Source organism: Cavia porcellus, unplaced genomic scaffold (assembly GCF_034190915.1).
Source record: "Cavia porcellus strain 051 isolate PalLab524CR breed Dunkin Hartley unplaced genomic scaffold, mCavPor4.1 scaffold_5, whole genome shotgun sequence".
Lineage (NCBI taxonomy): Eukaryota > Metazoa > Chordata > Mammalia > Rodentia > Caviidae > Cavia > Cavia porcellus.
In genome coordinates this window covers 8,943,191-8,964,561 of record NW_026947488.1, presented here as the reverse complement: position 1 = coordinate 8,964,561, position 21,371 = coordinate 8,943,191, and the positions used below count along the sequence as shown (strand labels likewise).

General features: G+C 42.6%; 1 protein-coding gene across 4 annotated transcripts in view; it reads left to right on the top strand.

The window, feature by feature from the left end:
- The window catches only part of Dok5 (docking protein 5), a 149,444-nt gene that overhangs the window by 102,402 nt on the left and 25,671 nt on the right, over nucleotides 1-21,371 (top strand). For all 4 annotated transcript variants that reach the window (XM_003463651.5, XM_063248127.1, XM_013145651.3 and 1 more), the window contains exon 6: nucleotides 8,494-8,629. In XM_003463651.5, the coding sequence (XP_003463699.1) occupies nucleotides 8,494-8,629 (136 nt within the window). The remainder of the gene's footprint in view (nucleotides 1-8,493; nucleotides 8,630-21,371) is intronic.

The following is a 21,371-nucleotide window of genomic DNA, read 5'->3' as shown; positions in this document are numbered from 1 at the left end:
AAACTTTTAGGTGTCCTTCTGTAGGCTACAGGAACAATGCTCTGCTCACATTCAGCTTATTCCTGCCCAGTGGTCCCCACTTAAACTGCCAAAGCCAGCAGTGAGGCTGGTGTCATACACTGGACTAGGCATTGGAGGACACGAGGTAAAATTCTGACATATCCTGGCTGTAGAAACAATGAAAGCTGAGCTTCAGTTGCCACCTGTAAAAGGGGCACAAATGTGACTTACCTCACAAGATTGCTGCTGCAGAGATTGTATTAAATTACCTGGCATTTGCCTGGCAAGCAGGAGTCAACCCGGTTGATGCAGGAAAGGAATTCATTAGCTTACTTCACCCAGAGTCTTGAGAATAGAGATGGCTTCAGGCCGTCCAAGTGGTGACCTAGGTTTCATTTGAGAATCCTTTGTCTCCTAAGATATCATCATTCTTGGTCCAGACAGTGATTTCTAGGAGCTGTGAGATCATCTCACACAGCGGCCAGTAGAAAGGGGGTGAATTACCGGCGTGTGCTGACCACTGCATTCACTGTTTCCTTTGGGCACTGTATGGAGCAGCTTGCATAGAACTTAGAAAATACAAAAATATTATAGAAGTTCTCTCAGGCAGAAAGATGTTACTATTTCTTCTTACCGTGTCTTCTAGAATGGTTTTAGAAAGCTTTGCTGACATAAGTATGTTTGTTCTTCCTTGGAGCTCAGGAGAAACATATAAGAAAAAAAACTAGCAAAATGTATCCAGGAGATTATTTAATAATTGCTCATAGCAAATAGGAACAAGAGGCCTTTTGACTGTAGTTCTTTTTTTCATTATTGTTATTAGTACATGTTTGAAGTATATAATAATTATATTCATTGTGGGGAGTTGGTCCATGTACACAGCACATCTTAAATTTTTTTTTAACGCCCATCATCAGTATCACTCACAATGGTATTGCGCTCCGGAAAAATGGTTCTTAGCCCTGGGAACATTTGGTAATGTCTGGAGATGTGCGTGGTCGTCACAAATTGCTCAAAAATGCTACTGGCACCTGGCGTGTAGAGCAATCAAAGATGCTGGTAAACATCTTAACCAGCACAGAGCAGTTCTTGGCAGTGATAAATTATGAGGCCTGATTATTGGGGATTGAGAAACAGTGCTTTGTCAGGAGTATGAACTACTGAAAATAAACGCTAACATTTATCCAGCCCTTACTATGAAAGTCACTGCAGTAAGCACTTTATGTTCTGCCTCATGGTAACTGTGCGCTGGTGACATTGGCTGGAGATACTGTTATTCCCATTTTAAAAGGTAACATGAAAAAGAATGAGGTGCAAAGTAAATGATGGGTTAAGCACTCAGGTTTTTACTTCCAAACTCTAGATTTGTAAGAAGGTTTCCCTTCCACTGGAGGTTAGCTCCAGCTTTCTATTAGCTTCTGAGCGCTAAGGAAAAGCAAGCACACTTATGTCATCAAAGCTTTCTAAAACTGTGCTAGAAGATTCTGCATCAATGTTAACCCATAACTGAAGTGACCCCAAAATGTTCAGCACAATATCTATCAATTAGTCTCAGACTCGCAAGGGTACTGGTAATTCGAATACACCTCCAGTCCCTTCTGGGCTGCTCACTAGTGTACACGTCTTCATAACTTGACTTTCATATTGGAATCTTCTATTTGTTCTTTGCTTCAGGCACGGTAAACAGCTGAGATTGTTCATCTCCCCATTCCAGCAATATGAAGATCAGAGGCCATCGTGGGCTTACATATGCTGTCTCTGCTCTCCTCCCCACAGGAGAAGCAAGTCTATGTCACCACTTCATTCTCTTGAAATTCTGACTCTAAAATGAAATCTGTAACAAACCACTAGCACAATTAATTGCCCTGAAGATAAATAGCAATTATTTTTTCAGATGGACTGAGAGACGGTCAGGTTTTTTGGATGGAGGTGTAGGTTCTAGTCTTTTGTTTGTTTCCTTTCACTTCAAAACCCCAAACCCTCAGTTAGGTGAATCAAACTGTCAGGGGCATCAGACGTTCTTTGGGAAGATCCAGCTGATGTGAAGTCCTAACTGCCTCTACCTCCCTGATGGAACTGGCCTTGAAATGTCACTGTGTGAAGGAGGGTGGCCGTGTCCAGTGAGCCTCCCTGTTAATACTGCAGCTGGCTGTCTCGTGAGCATGTTTCGGGGCTAGACTCCCCCTTATCTCCCGGTTGATTTAGGGTACTATCCTGGGTTTTGCACCTGCAGGAGTGAGGAAAGCTCAGGTGACACTCAGCAAACTGTGCTAAATAATTTCCACACACGACCACCTTTCCTTCTGAGCCAGAGAAGGGTTCTCTTGTGCATTTGACATCGTTTTAAGAGAAACTTTTAGGTATGCCAAGAATATATGAAAATCAAATTGCATATTTAAACACTTCCCTTAAATGGAGTGCACAGATTGCTGAATAAGTTATGGTGTTGTGGGGAATATAAAGGCATCTGAACATAAATTGTAGATTTCTTACATAGTTTGTCTTAAAAGCAGTCCAATTGCTTTCACTGGGAGAGAAAGTTGTTTCTCTGATGAGATTATGGGTAAGATAACAGTTGCATGAATGACTTCAGCATATTTTGTTTGCCCTCCTGACTCTTAGCTCCTTAGTAATCAACTAATTTCTAAATATTTTATACTTGACATACTCAGTTTCATTAATGGATCAAAGTAAATAATGAACAGTTTAGTAAACTCGGTTCTTCCTACCACATTGAGTGGTGTTTCAAATGGAAGGTCTGGATCTCAGACGAGCTTGCTCAAAAGGAATTTAATTTTCTTCTTTAGAAAAAAAGAGATGTAGTGATTACATCTTTTTCTGTCCATACATTCCTCATTAGCTATTACCTGTTGAAAGCACTTTAATTATAAGGGTAATGCACACTTAATATTCCAGTAGTGTAAGCGTGTGTGAGATCAGACAGGAGCCATCCTTTTCTCCTGCCCAGGCCGCCTCTTGAATGACGTCTTCATGGATGCTTCAGTGTTGTGCCCCTGCTCACTGCTGTGCTAGGACAGTGGACTTGAATAAAACAAGGCAAGGACACCGTAGCAGGGTAATGGCTTAGCTAAGTCTGGCTTGCTGTGTCTTTAGCATGTGAAATCTCCAAAAGAAACAATGCCTTTCTTCTGCCCTTGGAGACAAAATTAGGCATTATCCCGTGGACCCTGCCTGGTGGCCGTCCTAATGCATTAATGGACCAGTGCTGTGTGTCATTATTTTATAAGCACTGGTGCTTCCGAATGCTAGAAAGGACTCGTGCGCAGGGGTCAGTCCTCCTGTCATCCAGGACCCACCCACCCACTGCACCTCGTGTGCCAGGTGTGGTTCTCAGCACGGCAGACGTAGCAGTGAACACAGCACACCAGTGTCTTTGCCCTTAGCAAACACTCAGTAGAAAAGATGCGAACATAGACCACTATTACAAAAAGTGCATTAGAGCTTACTTTAAATCCTGCAGTAGATTCTGCAGCTGGGAGAGGTGATGGATAGAAGGTGCTGAAGAGGGGGTTTAAAGACAGGGAACAGGACTGACCTTGCTGGGTGAGTACCGTTTCACTAAAGAGCAGAATGGAGTAAGAGAGTGAGCCATGCAGGACTCGGGGGGAGAGCATTCCTGCTGGGAGGAGGCCAGGACAGGTGCTGAGGAGTCCGGAGGCTGAGGTGCTGAGTAAGGCACACCATGAAAAAGGTGGAGGCCAGGCTTGGAATCCCCTGTAAGGAATTCCGCTCTTACTATTAGATAGAAAGCTCCTCGGGGCTGAGAGAATTGGACACTGCAGAGTTGGAGGCCCTGGTCCCTAAGACTCCCCTCACCTGTAAAGTCACAGCTTCCCCACACCAGCCAAGGTGATAAGTCCTTTATCCCTAGCCCAACTCCCTTTCCCGCCCCAGGCGGTCATCTGTGCTGCTTTGCTGCGCTTCCTACAAGACAGAGGTGTGCTTGTGCCTGGCTCAGGACATTTTCCGGAGAGCTTTTTCCTCCTTGGCTTGGGAACTTGAAGGCACTGGGATGTCAACGGCAATAGCAAACCTTAATGAAGTGCTTGCTTGCTGCCTGAGCCTTTGCTGAATACAAAACTCTGTCTCCATGCAAACCCTCGAGGCTTGGGATCTCCTGATGTTTGGATTTTGAAATCCCCGAGTCTTTAGGAGGCCAAGGACCTTGTCCAACGTCATGATTTCTGCAGTGAGGAAGCTGGAACTGAGATTTCACATCTCCACCTCGTACACCGCCCAGAGCAGGTTCTAGTTTAAAGGGGAGTCTCAGAGTGGTGAAGTCTCTTCCGTTCCTTCCAATGCTTTGGTTATATTATGGAGCAGTAATACAACCAGGTGTCGCCAGTGCTTACGTACATCTCTAATGCTTCCTAATGTACCTGTTAAGGAAGCAGGTTTCTGGCTCAGGTTATATCCTCAGCTTCTTTTTATTTTTTTGAAATAGTGTCTTGATAAGTTGGCCAGTCTGTGCTCACACTTGCTGTCCTCTCGCCTCAGCCTCCCAGTGTGCTGAGATTACAGATGGGCTCCACCATACCAGGTTGGACCATATTAGTTAATAACATTGATTTGATGACTCCATTTATAACACATTTGTTCAAGGAAGAAAAAAATGGATTGATACCAAAAGGAGCACAGAGATCGGACAATCTTAACTGAAGCTGTGTGTGGCTGATGGATGTTGACAAGAGCTGTCTCTTGCTCAGGACACTGAGATGTGTAGAACAGAATGACAGAGTGTTTTGCATGTATTCCTCACCGTGATGCTCACAACAAGGGCTCAGAAAATGTTCCAGCGCAGTGGGTGGGCTAGTCCCCTCATTTCCAGGCAACACATGCTGCCTTGACAGGAGTTGATGTTGCCAGGCAAATGCCAATGATCAGAACAGGAAAGGCAAAGATGCACGACCATAAAAGGTTGTCATCACTCCGTGAGTGGTAAAGCTGTCAGTCTCCCCAACTCAGGAACTGCTTTGTCTATGCAGTAGCTTAGTGCTTAAGCATGACTCAGTTTCTCCCTTGTGTTCCTGGGCTTGGTCTAGTTCAGGGTCTTTCTATAGCGAGGGGCATTTTACCTCTCAAGGGTCATTTGTTGATGCCTGGAGACATTTTTGCAGCTGGAGACATGTTGCAGCTGGAGGTGGGGATATCAGGGGTCTCTAGTAGCAGAGAAAAGCCTATGAATAAATCTGAAAAGTTTTCTGTCTACTTGGAGCTTACATTTCCATCAAATAACAGGAGTTCTTTCTCTTCTAGACTTAATTGTATACTCTATGTTGTATTTAATACTTCTGAAAAATCTCAGTTGAATATTTTTATGACTATTTGTTTTACTACTGAAAATACACATATAGAGGTAAATTGACTTGGAATTGAAGGGCAAGTCCATCCAGGCAAACGTTAGCTTAAACTCTTGCCTGTTGTGACATTGCCTTGCTAGCATTCAGTGTATAGATGAATTAGTGTATTTTCCAGTATTTTCCGAGCTTCCAGTTTTCTTCACTAATGGAAACCTTCATGTTTGGAGTGACAAGTACGTCATTAAAGCAAAGTAATTTTGGAGAAAAATCAAAACTATAACTGCGCCTGTGTGGTAATATTACTATGCTACCTAAGTCCTTATCTTCCTAGGGAACATCAGAAAGGCCAGACCTAACTCCATTGTTTACGTCTCTGGCATCCAGTCCACTGGGTTTGTGAGCCTGAGGTCATAGGAAAGTGCTAGGTCATTTGTGACCTTTTTGGAGAAGCAACTAAGGTAAAATCCCAGTGGCTAAAGGAAATGAAAAGAATCACTGGGACCATAAACATTCAGAACACATGGATTTGCTGTCTTCCGTGGGTGGACCCATTAGAACATCTTTGTTTTGTGTTGCATTTTCTTAAGAGATGAGGAAACACTACCACAGCATTTGCTTATATAAGACCATTAGCCTGGTTGATGTGTTACTCTTTTTATTTGTTTCTTTTTTATTTCCTTTGTTCTCTTCTTACTGCCGTGGGGCCTTAGTGCACTGCATTATTTTGAGAAAAAACCATCCTAACATTTAATGGGTCGTAAAGCTGCTTATGAAACAGCTCCCAGCAAACCAAGTGGGCAAAGTGAGGATGATGGAATAGCTTGTGGGCAGAGGTTAGAAGACCCCTGACAGAAGAGCAAGTGGAGGCCAGTGTTTGTTCGCCTGCAGTTTCCTGGGTCAGGCTGACCAACTAAGGGTCATGCACTCCTGACCAGATGGACAAAAGTGCCACTCATCAAACCAAAGGCACGCAAAATGAATGCATTTTGTCTTTTTCATGCACGCTAGAGACCTCTTGGCCAGATCTGGTTGACCAAACAATTCTGGCTTTCACAGCTTAAAAAAAAGGAACAGGCTGCTGGCATTTAAAATTCAGATGAGTGTAGGTAGCCGTCAGGATTTCCAGCTTTTGTTAACCAATGAGAAGCAGTGGCTCCATTGGACTTCTGTTCCCTCATGTAAATACCTGGCCAGGGCTGACTCATGACTGTAATATGTGAACAAGACTTGTACTCTCCACCATAGCTGCAGAGGGTTGGAGCAAATTCACCTGTCACTTTCTCTGCCTGGCCTCTGACAGAGTTTGAGGTTGTGATTCCTAGTTCTTTCTTCAAGTGGAGTGTGTGTGCATGCGTGTGTGTGTGTGTGTGTGTGTGTGCATGTGTGGGTGTGTATTAATACCCTTAGGTGTGTGTGGGGTGGTCTGTGTAAGTCAGAGAAGACTCCTTGACACAATAATTTCATTTGTCTCTGATCACAGCATTTTAGATCTTTAAATGACGTTAAAACCTGTATGAAATCATTATTTGTCAGAAGTGGATGTTAGATAAAAGAGTAATTTTTCAAAGAGTGGCTCTTGCCAGTTCATGAATCATAATATGGACTAAGCCTTCCACCGCTGGTATTAAAAATTAAGACAGAGAAGAAAACATTGGCATGTGAGAGATTAATGTTAGAGCCATAAACAGATAGATGCATTGGGTCATGATCTTAACTGATTTCTTATTGTGGACGGTCAGGTGTGGGAATCACAGCTAGGGAGTTTGATGCTCATCAGTCATCTTACAGGTATTTCCCCATAAGAAGAACCTTCATCTGTTCTGGAACCAAAGTTAGCTTTGAAGTAAGAAAACAAACCGTAACTTCTGCCCCAAGAGGAGCAGATGCCCACTGCTTCTTCTTAAGGAATTCATATTTCTATGGAAAATGGTGTTTGAAAACCATAAAACCTTGTAGAGCTGAGCGCCAAGTGTTGGAATCAAGCTTGAGTGGCGGCTTAGATGCAGGAGAAGTGGCAGGAGGGGTTGGAATGTTGTGAGATATCCTCAGGAGAGCAACGAGATCTGATTGGAAAATGCCTTGAATTGTCTTAGTTTTTCATTAGAGTACACTGACTTAATGACTAAAACCACAAGATCAAGTTCATGAGTGAATTCTTTATATTAGATTATTTCAATAATCTGTCGCTGTTTTCCCCTTGCATCCCCATATAGCTCATAGTCATGAAATTCAAGCTAAACAGGTTTTAACCAGTTCCATAAACCCTGCCACATAGGCAGAAAACTGTTGCACAGATGTATACAATGTTGATTTGATGGAAAAATTAGATTGGGGTAAATCTTGCTTGTTTTACATTAATTGCATAGACCCAAGTAGATTTAAAATATTAGCAATGGTTTGATCAGAGTATTTGCTTGGTTTCTATGTTGTGTTCAACAGTTTTTAAGATATGAGCAAAATGGGCACTAGAGCTGGTGTTTAGTTTTGGAAGATTCCCAAAGAGAGAGGAGGAACATTCAGATAATTAGTTCCTTTAAAACAAACAACCAAACCAAAGTCTTTCTTTACTGTGGCCCTTAAGTGTGAACCAAAGTCAGAGTTGTTTTTAGTGTCCCTGCATATGATTTTGTCCAAGTTCTTTAAAAATACTGAGTCATTGCATTTAGTGTATATTTGTGTATATTGAATGCTTATAGAGCAGTATACATTGAATTAAAAAGCAGTTGTGTTGTTTTGGCTTCAGTGTGTGACAGTCTCCTGTTAGGAATGAGATTTGTTTCCATTGTTGAGGTCTGGTGTATGGACCGCCTTCTTCCTCACATCTGCAGTCAGCCATCAAATCCACTCACCCACTTTTTAAAAAATGTCCATTACGTTCCAAAACATAATTTAGTGCCTTCATGCTCAGTTAAAAAAGAAGGCTGCATGCATTTTCAGAATTTCATATAGGATTTTAAGAATGAAGAAATCCTGCCTGGGGAGGATGGGATGACCATATTTGTAATACTTAGTGGGACACTTGGAATGTTTTGATTCCAGTTAGTTTTGTTTAGCGCATGCGAACAAGAATCCTAATCTTATTGAAAAACCTCGTGGGCACAAGATCTTAGCACACTGAATGAACATCGGGGGACCTGGGTTCTCAGAAGCCTGTTGCTTTTTGTCTTCGCAGGATGTGTGAGACCGGTGAAGGGCTGTTTATCTTTCAGACTCGAGACGGGGAGGCCATCTATCAGAAAGTCCACTCAGCTGCTTTGGCCATAGCGGAGCAGCATGAGCGTTTGCTCCAAAGCGTGAAAAATTCAATGGTACGTTTGGAATTTCTCTCTTCTAACCCAGCGTCTACCGCTGTAGAATGTAACCCGGGAATTTCTGTGTTGCCTATATGAGCATTGTTAGTTGAGCAGATGGTTTTACTTCTGTACTCAACAGTGTATCATGTGGTTTAAATGCCACCTTAGGAACTCCCCAAATGGTCGATTGGTTTTAAAAAAATGATCCGCTCCTGATCATTCATTCACACATCTACTTTGTGATTATTGTATTTGTGTATTTATATTGTAAAACAGTTCAGATGTGTATATCATCTATAGACACATTAGTGGGTAATCTCCAGATGGTCATATACTTATGGTTATATCAGATGTTATCATGTCTACTGCCATCAGAGGCTGGAAAGAGTAAAAAAAAGATAGAGAACAGGATGAAGGGAAACTGGCCTGAAATATCAAAAGGCCAGGACCAGGCAGCTGTTGATGGCAGACTGCGGGTTCTGTATGGACAGACCTCTTGATTTTTCAAGGGAAGCTAAGTATTTGAGTCTGTTTGGTCCTGCACAGTTGCGAACTGTTGGCAGTGAACTGCAGTTGAAATGGTAGCAGTCTACCTGGTAAAGAAAACCTGATGTGCTACACACAGGCGTGCATCTCCTGATGCATAAAGATGCCGTGAACATGAGAGTGTGCCCTGTAGACCCTTTCCGTGACCCAGAGCGAGGTACTATAGATTGCACAAGGAGTTGGTTCCTTGCTTTGTTATTAAAGGAAGGTAAATTAATGAAATCTTAAATGAATGCAAATCACGTATTCGTATTTGTAAACGCCCACTCAGAACTTCATAATTGGAAGGAGAGAAAACTGCAAGTGGCTGTTTTATCATGGTAAGATCGGGGTAGTTTGAGTACAGTGTTTATGATCTCAGCTGGGGCAGCTGGATTTAAAGAGGGGCGCAAAGCATGCCGGTTACGTGACCTTCCTGAGAGCAGCTCCAGATCGTTCTCCGATAACTTGTGCACAGAGCAAGCTGAGGTTGTGGCACAAAGACCATCAGAGCTTCCTGTAAAGGGTCAGGTCGACAGTCCGTCTGTGCTCTCGGACTCTGTTGCAGCCGGGGTCCTACCTCTGCAGCACAAAGCAGCTGTGGAAAAATGCCAGGAAAAGGGGAAAGCTGTGCTCCAAAAGATAAATATTATTAATGGATGCCAAAGTTTCAAATGTCGTATGATTTTCTCATGTAATGAAATTTTTGACCCATTAAGCTACTTTTTATTTCTCCCAATCATTTGGTTGTTTATTTATTTTGCCTGAGTGTCCCGCAAGAACGGGCAGCTGTCCACATGTGCCTAGAAGGCTGGCATATGGTGGCAAAAGACAGAGCAAAAGCTCGCTGGAGCCAGTGCTGGGGAAGGAAGGCTGTGAGGGAATCTAGAGCTGCGCTTGTAACTGACTTTAGAAATGGTGGTGACAGGTGTTCTGGGGAGACCTGGAGTGAATTACGGGCTTGGGATACTCCACGTGTGTGGGACAGGGGTTGCCCAAACACCTGGTTAAATGTTATTCTGGTGCAGCTGTGCAGGTATTTCTGGTACCAGGACATTTAAATTGATAAACTGCATACAGCAACTTGCCCTGCATGCAAAGGTGAGCCCTATCCAGTTGGCTGCAGACCTAGATTCAACAGAAGGCAGATAAGAGAGAATTAGGTCTCAGCGTTTTATGGGCTCGCGCTGAGATAGTATCTCCTCCTGTCTGCTGAGTCAGGCTTGAATTTACACCTTCACCTCTCCTGAATCTTAGGCCTTCAGTTTTGGAACTGAAGAACTTAGGACTTTTCAGTCTTAACAATCACAGGAACCAATTTCTTACAGTTTTTGTCTCTCTGCTATTATTCTGCTTTTGGAAAATCTTGATTGATCTTTCCAGTGTACAGGAAGACACAGATAATGCACAGATAAAAGTCAGTGTCACCAGGGAGTCAGACCTAGTTCCAATGCCAAATCTGAAACATTGTAGCCTTGGGTGGGGAGCAAAGCTCTGACTGCCCCCAGCTCCGGGTTTCCCTTTGTACAATGAGGAAGGTGACAGTATTTACCTTCAAGTTTTCTTAAAATTTGAGGGATGTTTGTCATATGTCCAACAGTCTATTATGTAAAAAATTTCAGTGAGGGTAGCTATCATTATTATTGTTATTAATAATCAAGTCATCATTAGTGATAGTAATAGCACTTTAGTTGATCCAGATTGATCGTAGCCATGAAATTGCTAGTGGTTGATGATTGTTCAGAAGTAGCTACATTCATTTTGCTCTTTACTGGTTCTTCCCCGTGTGTGTGTGTGTGTGTGTGTGTGTGTGTGTGTGTGTGTGCTCATGTGTGCACACGCGTATGTGCATGTGTGTGTATGCGTCTAAGTAAAGCAAACTTGAAGATACAATTGAGAAGGAATAGAAATGATGTAATTAGATTATGTTTAGAGAATCAGAGACTACTATAAGAAACAGCAGTGGTCATGTTTGCTATGCATCACTAGAAAATAGCAGTCAGTATAGTCGAATGGGAACAAGGGAGGTCACGCAGATTCCTGGCACACAGTGGTACACCTATTGCTAATTTTTGAGTATGCACTGTAGCTTCCAGAATTTTAATCGTGTGCACATAGAAACAGAATTGTACTGAACACATTGTTTCTAGCTAGCTTTTGGTGAAAAGCATTGTACTGTATCTGTATACTTCTTCCTCACTGAGCACGTGTGTCTATTCCTTGGTTATGTCGCGTGAAGATTCCTTGGATTTTAAAACAGTATTTCAGCTTCACGCTCAATCTGTATGCATTAGTGGTTATTTATTTAGCTTAGATTCTCAAAATTAAATGTTGATTCACAAGCTGTCCATATTTTTAAGAATTTAATTTTTCTTTCCAAATGACCTCCCAAAAAGAGTTTCCAGTTGAACCAATGGACTCTTGTTATTCGTTTCCTCATATGGTTACCATTCTGGATAAAGCAAATAAGCCAGTTAATGATGGATGGAGAGAGGATGAGACGAGGAGATAGAGTGAGAGAGAGACAGAGAGCTCTGAAGTAGAATCCAAGTCAATTAAAACTTATATGTCATTAAATGAGAATTGTGTAGCTATGCCATTAGATGCATTTAAACTCCTAAAGAAGTTTTTCTAAGATTACCTTATTTGTGAAGCCATAATTAGCGTAAATTGTGCTTGAAAGGCAGGCTCTGTAAGCACATGTTTTTCCTTTACAGCCTCCTCATTATTTCCAGTAAAATTAATCGGGAATATGAGTAATTCATTCAGATCATCCCTTTGCAAATTTAACTAGAAAATAATGTTATTCGCTCTTAATTTGCTGCATGCTTCACGAGTTCTACAAAATGAATGTGATGTTAAAGTAACAGCAGTCTGTTTAAGATAACATGAGGAAGCCTCAAAATGGGATGTTAATCTCAAGGAAGTCAAGCTGCAGGTTGTGAAACGCTGAGAATCAATGTCGTTTAATCAGTGCCTGATTAGGGGACACCATGATAAAATGGAGCAGGTGAAGGCAACCCCACTTGCCCACACTCCAGCGCACACGTGGGTCCATGCAGACCCGGCTGCATTTTCTTCTTTGACTCATCTTATGTTTCCTGCTGACTTGCTTCTTACAGGAAACCAAGGTTGTAAATGGAAGCAGGCTGGAAAGCTCACTTTGCCCTGGCCTCATTATAAAGAACCCCTAATGTGCTGCTCACTGGCACTGTTGCAGAACCCCAAGATTTCACCTGTAGACAGAGTGGTGTCTAACCCTGGTGGGCTCACACATTTGGTCATAGATCTGAAGCGGTTGAACCCATCCTTGTGTCCCCGAGTCTCAAAACACACAGAGATGAGCCTGTTGGTTGGGGAACAGTGACAGCAGATATCGTAGACTGAACAGTGGCTTTTCCAAAATATTTATGTTTTAATCCTCGAATGCAGTGAATAGTAGCTTAATGGGAAAAATGTCGATGTGATCAAAGTGCAGGGATCTGATTGTGAGTTGGAGGATTATCCTGTATTACCCAGAAGGGTCTAATGTCACTGTAATCACCCTTCTAAGAGAGAATGCAGGAGTAGGAGTCAGACAGAAGGGCATGGTGTGGACCAAAGCTGAGGGACAGAAAGTCATAGAGGCCATGAAGCTCTTTTAGGCGTAGAAGATGAGCTAGGTCCAAAGATGTGGATGAACTCTCAAGATCACAAAAGGCAGGAAACTGATTCTTCTCCAGAGCCTCTAAAAGGAACCAGCCTTTCTACAAGGTAATACTGCCCCATGAATTCTAACCTCTAGAGCTGTAGAATACTATATTTATTTTAAGTTATGTTTGTTATAGCCATGGGGGGGGCGCTATACAATATACATTATAACATTAATAATAAAGTAAAGCATATTGTTTTTGTTCTCTGTAACAAACAACATTTTAAGGACTTTGTGTCAAGTTCTCAAGCCCTCTCAATGACCCTTAGTTTGAAGGCCCAAGCCCAGCAGTTGAAAGTATGGGCTCTGAATTGAAATAAACTCACTGGGATAATTCTGGCCTGACCTGCACATCTGAGTTAAGCTTCTAGACAGGTTTTCTTGCCTGCCAAAAGCTCCAGATTGACAGCCAACACCTAAAAACTATGAACTTTTGTTCAAGTCAGGTTTCTATATTTTCTGGAAAAGTGAAAACATCTGGGGACACTGATTTTACATTTCAACATGGCACTCATTGGACAAGCCCAGCACCGTGTGCCCTCCCCAGACAGAGGGCATCCTCAGTTCCCCTCGGCCCCTCACCCTGTTGTACGCTCAGATCCCTCTCTGGGAACTTGCTACCAATGCTATGGGCACAACACATTTTATCTGTACTAGGACGTGTCTTAGTTTTCTGTTGTTAGATAACAGTATCAACAATTATGAACCAGAAAGCATCATGCATTTATTGCCTTTTGTTTACTCGAGATGCAACCCAAGGCCTCGTGCATGCTAGGAAAGCACTTTAACATTGAGCTGTTCCCCACCCTGTAAGACATAGGTGTCATCCCATAGTGTAGGTAGACTGGGAGCACTGACTCAGCTCCTCTGAGCCCGCCACTGCAGTTTTCTGTGAAGCTACAACACAGGGGACAGTTGGGCTCAGTCTCATCTCAAGGTTAAAGTGGAGAAGGATCCCCTTCCCAGGTGATACAGTTATGGATGGAACTTAATTCCTTGTGGCTACAGGATTGTGGGGGCTTCAGTTTCTTGCCTGCAAGGCTATGGCCAGCTCTTTGCTGCACAGGTTTCCCTGAGGCAGCCATCGATGTCACAAAGGCCACAAAGAGGGTCTCCTTGCATGATGGAGCTCATGAGCCTGTGCAACATAATCATCTCCCCAGCATATTAGATCACTAAATAGTCAAAATTGCTCCCTATGCTCGAGGGAAGGCAAACACCTAAGAGCACAGAGATGAAGAGAAATAGATTACAGGGCCACCCTTGTGTATCTGCCCCTACAATATTTATTTATTCCTTTAAGTTCTGCCTTTTAAGTAGTTCCTACTTTATGGTGTGTACTAATAACACCATTTATTTAGAGGGCATCTGCTGTGTCTGGTTCTTTTTCAGTGGCAGACATTGTATTAATTCAGCCTCCTCTGATGTGTCATATACGTTGCCTGACTTCATTCATAACCACAGTAAGTCATTCATTCTCAGTCATTTATTCCTTCAAAATTAGTGACTGAGGGCTACTGTGTTCGGCTGTGTGATATAAGATAGTGTAAAATCCGACAGTGGAAGAGGGCATTTTACTCATGATCCTTGACTGATAAGAATCACTGACCTGTTAGAGAAAAGGATGCCCTAAGTATGGAAGCCACTTGGAGCTAAAGGTCACACTACTGATAGAGCCAGGAATGCAAGATGGTTTTGTCTGATTCCTAAACACTTAACTGTAGCCACCACCGTGCTGCACTGCTTCACAGGTTTTGAACCTCCCTGTCCCCACCGAGCTTTCTTAGAATTTTCACATTACTCTAGATATACATCACATTTCAGCAATGCCTGGATCTTAGTTACTTTTCTTGCTGCTGAGAAAAAATTCCTGACACCCAGAGTCAAAGAGGGGAAACTTTGTCTCACCCTCTGCAATAGGTTCAGTCTGTAATTGGCTGGTCCCAAGGCAGAGTGGCACAGGGCAGGCAGGCATCACAGAGGAGCCACAGCTCAGGGTGGGCAAAAGGTAGCAAAGTAAGCAAGTGATGACCAAAGCGCTCTGTCTGCTACATTTTATCAGGCTCTTTGGGGTGGGCAGCACTCACACTGTTCATCCTGGTGCCCTTGATCCTAACATTGCATCATGAGTCAATCCCAGCATCACGCCTTCTAGATCCAGCCATGTCTGAAAAAGACCCTCCTATGCCTGCATGAGGTTTTGGGGGGCATCCAGACATAAGCCATGACAGCCTGTCAGCTTAGATCTAAAAACACTGTTAAAAACAATCTGATTTATTTGAGTAGCTTTGGCACCAGATAGTAATCTTTTATCTTATAATTCCTCCCTAACTTTCCCACTTCAGATTCAATGCAGTTATTACTCTCTGGGAGGGGAGTGTGAAGGAAGGGGCGGGCGGGTGGCCCTGGAGTATCAGGGAAGGACTTCAGCTGTCAGCTGCTTTGCTGGCGAAGCAGCAGAGCCCGTGGATAGCTCGGGTCCTCCCCTGAGCTGCCAGCTATTTTTGCCACCTCTGAGATCAGTGTCTATAACAAAGTCTAATTATGGAACAAGGAGTGGCAGTGTGTGGGATGTCCTTCATTCCACCAGTCGGCCTGTCATTTTTAGAATTTCCATCAAGGCAAGAGCCTCCGGGTGGAGAATGCTTGCAATCTAGCAGACTCTTTTCACGGCTGGTAGGGTGGGCTTTACTGAGGGTGAGAGCCCCAGGGAAAATTCTTTTCCCTCATCACAAGGGTTTGAGAGCTAATCAGAGCTGTTATTTCATGCCTCTTTTTTGTTTATTTTGTGGATTCGTTTATTTCCAAATTGGATCTCCCAAGTAAAATGTGCTTAGGACCTTCTAGCATTCCAATGGTATTCTTCCACAATTCTTCAAATCAAATAAGTTATTGTAAATCTAATTTTAAAAGCAATGTGCTGTACTTTAAAAAAAAATAGAGAAGGCATCAAAGAAAACACAGAATCAGTTTCATTGCTGTTGAGACTCTGAGTGAGACTCTTGCATGGAGAGGTTTTAGATGTATACGTGCTTTTCTTGCCCAGTGGTCCTCTGCTTGTCCCTTACAAAAACTCAGTTTTTACTTCTATTTATGGGCTCTGGTTAATTGGTTTAGTTTATCGCTTAAAGGAATGAACAGGTTTTTAAAAATCTGCTCTTGAATTAAACCCTTTTTGTATCCTGTCACATTAATTGTTAAAAAATGTCTATTTTTCTACTACTTACAAAGCAGTGTGGTAGGTTTTATGGAGAACATACAGCAAAGCACACAGGGTCTTTTTCTTCTTTCAAGGAGCTGAAAGTTTAGGTAGGAAGTTCAAATTGATAACCCTCAAGACATGGAAAAATACAGCGCTCTAAGTTCAATTTGCTGTGGTCTCTTTGGAATAGTTTGTTCTTATTTTCCAAAATTAAATTTATGCATTTTTTTGCCCAACAATTGTATTTCTAGGAATTTGTTCTAAAGATGCCAGCAGACGAGATGATACATGCGCAGTGTGTCATTTCTTTGCTCTCGCATTTCTCTTTTTAACATGTCTTTTCAGACCTAATTTTCTCTGGTAGACAGTGTAGAAGGTGTAAGAAATAAAAAGAGGAAGAAAGGAAAACTCATACTATTTAAGATAATGACCAGGGAGGAACTGACTCCTGGAGTGCCACATGCAGCTCTGTCTTACATAGTGAGAGTTTATAAGGTGTTAAAGGGAATCAGAAAGCTAAGGACCTGCTATTCTCAGGATCTGGTCTGTGAGTCTGTGGTCCTTGGTTCATCTCCTGCTTGTGCAAGGTTTCCTTTTTAAGAAGCTGATCACCCCTTGATCTGGAATGTATTGTACAATAAACAGATTTAGTGGTGTTTGTAATTATGGGGCACAGAAGAATGTGGGAAGTGTTGCCCCTCGTGGAAAGATGTCCTTCAGACTTCTTACACAAGATGCTGAAGAAATGGCTCTGAAGAAGATGTTCCCATTTGAACTGTCCTTCAAAAGGGGATTCATGACAGCACAGGATTTATATGAGGTGGTTAAGGAGAAATAGAGGAAACTTGTTTGTAGCTATGAAAAAGAAAGTGGTATATAGCAGTACGAGAGGTGGGTAAAGTAAATGAATGAATAAGAAGCCCAACAGCTGCCCAGCCCGACGCACTCACACATATTTTATAAGTAGAGAAATTAACTTCTGGCGAGATACAAATGTACACGTTAGTGTTAGCCACTTTGGGAGAACAAGACTGGTGGGAGCGTCTAGGAAAGGACATGCATACATCACTTGGTGTCTGTCTCTTCCACCTGATTTGTTAAAACCTTGACTACATAACTATGTTTAAAGAAATGGGAACAGAAATTGAACTTTTGGCCGAAAGCTTGCAGAACTAGCTGCGGGGGCTCTTTGAGGCCCCTTCTGCTATGAATGGAAACCGCACAATGAGAGAATGAATTTTTAAATCATGTATGGTGAAGTGTCAATGCTCAGTAGGTACAGTTTTAAGGCTGTGTGCTGACAAGAGTCAAGAGCATCTTGGAGAATATTTTTGTCAGGACGGAGTTTTAGTATGAAAGAGTTAGCTATATGCTTCTGCTAAGATATCTGACATTCACTGAGAATTTACCGCGTGTGAAGCAGTATTTCAAGGAGTAGCCAGGCGGTGACATTAAATACTCCATATCACCCTGCTGAGAGGGGCAGTGTCACCTCATATGTGTACAGCTCAGCGTGATGGAGTGAAAAAGTGTGGGCTCCAGAGCCTTCCCGTGGGGCACTGTGCTGTCCTGACTCAGCTAAAATTAAGTCGTGAAATGTGCAGCGTGGATTCCATAGAAGTTAAAAGAAGTGGAGTGGAATTACCCTGCGTTTATAGGCTTGCAAGACAGACGGACCTGTTCACTGAGACAGGACAGATGTGGATGAGACACAGGCTCGCTCTTTAAATCTGCCGTGATTCTGTTCTGTGTATCAGCAAAATAGCTGTCCTTGTACTAAGTCTGTTGTTCCACAAGTTGAAAAATGAAAGTGCAGACAGAAAGGAGGTTAAAGGAGAAGGGTTTATTGAAAATACGGGAGAAAAATAGTTCCTGGCGGGTGTCTATAAAAGGCCTTTCTGGATCTCGGCGCGGTCTGGAGGAGTCCACATGTGTAATCCCAGGGAGAAGTTAGCAGAGATCCAATAATTCCAGTCTGCCACACCCAGTGCAGTCCACAGCTAGAATAAAGAAGCGAACATGTATCTGCAGATGTGGGGAGCCAAGGAGTCCTAAGTCCGGTTAAGAGGAATAAAGGAATCCATGCAGGGTCAAACTCAGGTGTTGTTCATTCATGAAGAGCGGAGTGGCTTGGGGCTGAGTGGCCATGAGAATGTCAGGAAGAATGTGAATGAATACTATAAGCTGGGCTGGGTAGGGGTGAGGTAGCACCTCTGCAATATGGAGAGAGAGAGAGAGAGACAGAGACAGAGACAGAGAGAGGAAGAGATGTAGAGAAAGTAATCTGCGTAACACAATTTGGGCGCGTGTCTTGCATTTTGGGGTCACTACCTCAGCTTTGGTGTGTGGTCTTCTTGCCCTGAGACCTCATGGCCCCTTCCTCGGAGCTCAGTCCTAGCAGTGTGGCGTGTCGCTGGGCCTGGCTCATGCCTAATAGCTGGAAGCTATAGGTGGGGCATCACTGACCTGTCTCATTGCTTTAAAGACTACATGTCAGCCCCTGGCTAGGCCCATTGGTGCTGTTTAAAGCCACTTGAAGGGGTAAAGAAATATCCTAGCCAGCTCTGTACATGTCCGTAGTGGAGTCAGGGCCTGGTTTAGCCAAAATGGAGACCAATACTCTTCTTTCAAGTAGAGCCGTCCTGGTGGACCTCTACTGGTGTCCAGGAGGAGACGCAGGTGTTTGCTGGAGCATTCTCCTGGTCTTCTTTTATATGGTTAGGCACTGCGTGAGAGGCTTTGCGATGTAGTTTTAAACAATCATCTACCTAACTTACCCAGTTCAAATGAAAGTGGTTGTTTTGCGTCTTTAATGTTCTTATACACCTCACACTCTGGAGGTACACAGACTGTTTCTCTAACTTAGCATATTCTACCTAAGAAATTTCTTTCCTGGGAGAAAGGGTTTTCATTTATCTTTTTTCCCGTGTTTGCTTTCATATTTTAAAGCTTACCTAGCTGTGTGGCTTGAATTAGCGCTTAGCCCTGTGGGAGCTGTTTCTTGGTATCCAGCTGACTCTGTCTAGGCACACCCCTTACTGACTGCCTGCTGATAAGCTAACCAGCTAAATTGTCTCTTGCATCTCCTACCCTTCCAAAAAGTATCCCTAACTGCCCTTAAGGAAGATGGGTGAGGATCTGGATCTAGTTTCTTTCTACTGGAATGGGTCAGCCTAGGGTCCTGCAGTCAGGAATTTTTTCTGGAGAGCTAATTTAAGGGGCTAATTTAATAGAACCTTTGCTGAGTCTCAGAAGTTATGGGCTCTTCAGAGGGTCAGTCTAGTGGACTCCAGTAAAAGGTGTCTGTCATGTTCATTACTGGCTCCATCTGTTGACCATTTGGAGTTTGACCACCTATAGCGGAAAAGAAACAGATTTTATCAAGAGACGAAGAATGTGTGGCCTAAACATAAGAAGCAGAATAAAACAGGAAGAGTGGTGTAATTAAGGGAAGGAGCTGAGTCTCCATGATGTTTTTAAGCAATCGGAGTAGAGATTTAACCGCCTGGGTCCCAGACTTACCTTCTCATGGGGACTACCGGTAAGGCTGCTATTTCTTCTTATGTTTTAAGGTCTTCCTCCACCTGATGTGAGTTATTTATGCAAAGGTAGCAAATTGCATTCATGAGAGTGCAGTTTCCCCCAGGGCCAGACATAAGGAGGTTGAGGACCACGTGGTTTCAAAGGCCACTTCCCATAAGGAATTTAAAGACGTGGGCTGTGGCCCTGTGGCTGCCCCCGTGGCCTTCCCGCCTCATTGAACTTTCCTGTCGGTAAGCTGGTATAGCTGGAGACTGCAGGAGGGGCATGTGTGGTGTCTGAGCCCCCTTTTAGTCGTTTCTTATTACTGTTTCTCTTCCCCTGTATCTTTTCAGTCATACTTTTCTGACCAAGTGGATGAAACACCAGTGCTATAAAAATTAATTTGTTAATGGTATGACAAAGTCAGTTAAGGGATTGCTGGTGGGGCCATGTGCAGAGACCCACAGTTCATATATAGTCTTTTGTTCTTCTGGTGTCACCTACCAGGATGGGTCACAGTCCTGCTGACCATCTGGCTTCTGTTGGAAGCATGGGAGATAGTTCCCTCTTTGTGACTAAGCTTTGAAAATTTTAATCAATTTATATGTCTGATATCTAGATGTAGTGTATTTTGGAGAGCAGTTATTGTTTTGTATATATTAAACTTACATAGCCTGAACTCCATAAACTTAAGGTTAACGTTTAGATTCACAGCATGTCGTTTTATATGTAGACCCATCTCTAGTTCCAGACACACAAGGTGTGTTATAAACTGACCCATCACAAATTTATCATTGAAACAGTGTTATATCAGTATTTAAATAATCTCTAAATCTTAAAACTGTTTTTTTTTAAACCAACTAAAAGCCTAGCAATGGAAAGCACAAGAAATTACTTTAGTAAAATATGGACTGTTTTTTAATCAAGTTTTGTGAGTTTAACCAAGAGCATTTTAATACTTTATGAAGAATTTGTTGCCTTAGATGGAAAACTTGTGCTAGAGATACAGCTCAGCGGCACAGCACCCACCTGAGCAGGCAGGCAGAGGTCCTGAGTTCAATTCCCAGTACCAATAAATAAATAAATAAATAAGTCTAGATTGAACACTTTTAACTTCTTAATTATAGCCAACGTAATCATGCATTATTGTAATCTCTTAATGACATTTGTTGGCATGGGGCACATAAGATCCTGGGGAACCCTGGAGAGGTCACCGGTCAGCAAAGAAAGTCGAGCAGGTTGGTTCATGTGGCTGCTTCTCTAGCCACAGAGGCGAGTTTGGTCTGGCAGTGTTCTAGGCCTACGGGGCTCCAAGTTCTCTCTGTATCTCAGCAGTCACTTTAGATGGCGCGTGAAAACCAAAGCATAGCATAGCTCACGTTTTTAGGGCCCTTATAGATTTCTATATTTGTAAATAGCTTATAAATAGATGCATTATAATATGTAGTTAACATTTTACAATATGTCTCTAGTAAACATATAGTATCTAAATATATAACATAAATATATATCATGTATAATTACAATATATAATATATACTAATGTACAATATAGATTATCTTTAATGAACATGGATTTATAAAATCCACTGTTTTTAGACAAATATTATCCTGACCAGCTAACAATCTGGATGAAAACATGTCACCATAAGCCAGGTATGGTAGATAACGCCTGTAATTAATCCCAACACTCAGGAGGCTGAGGCAGAGAATTGTAAATTTGAGACCAGCATGGGCTACAAAATGAGCTCAAGACAAGCCTGAACTGCACAGTGAAACACTGTCTCAGACCAAAAAAGAAAAGGAAAACATGTCAC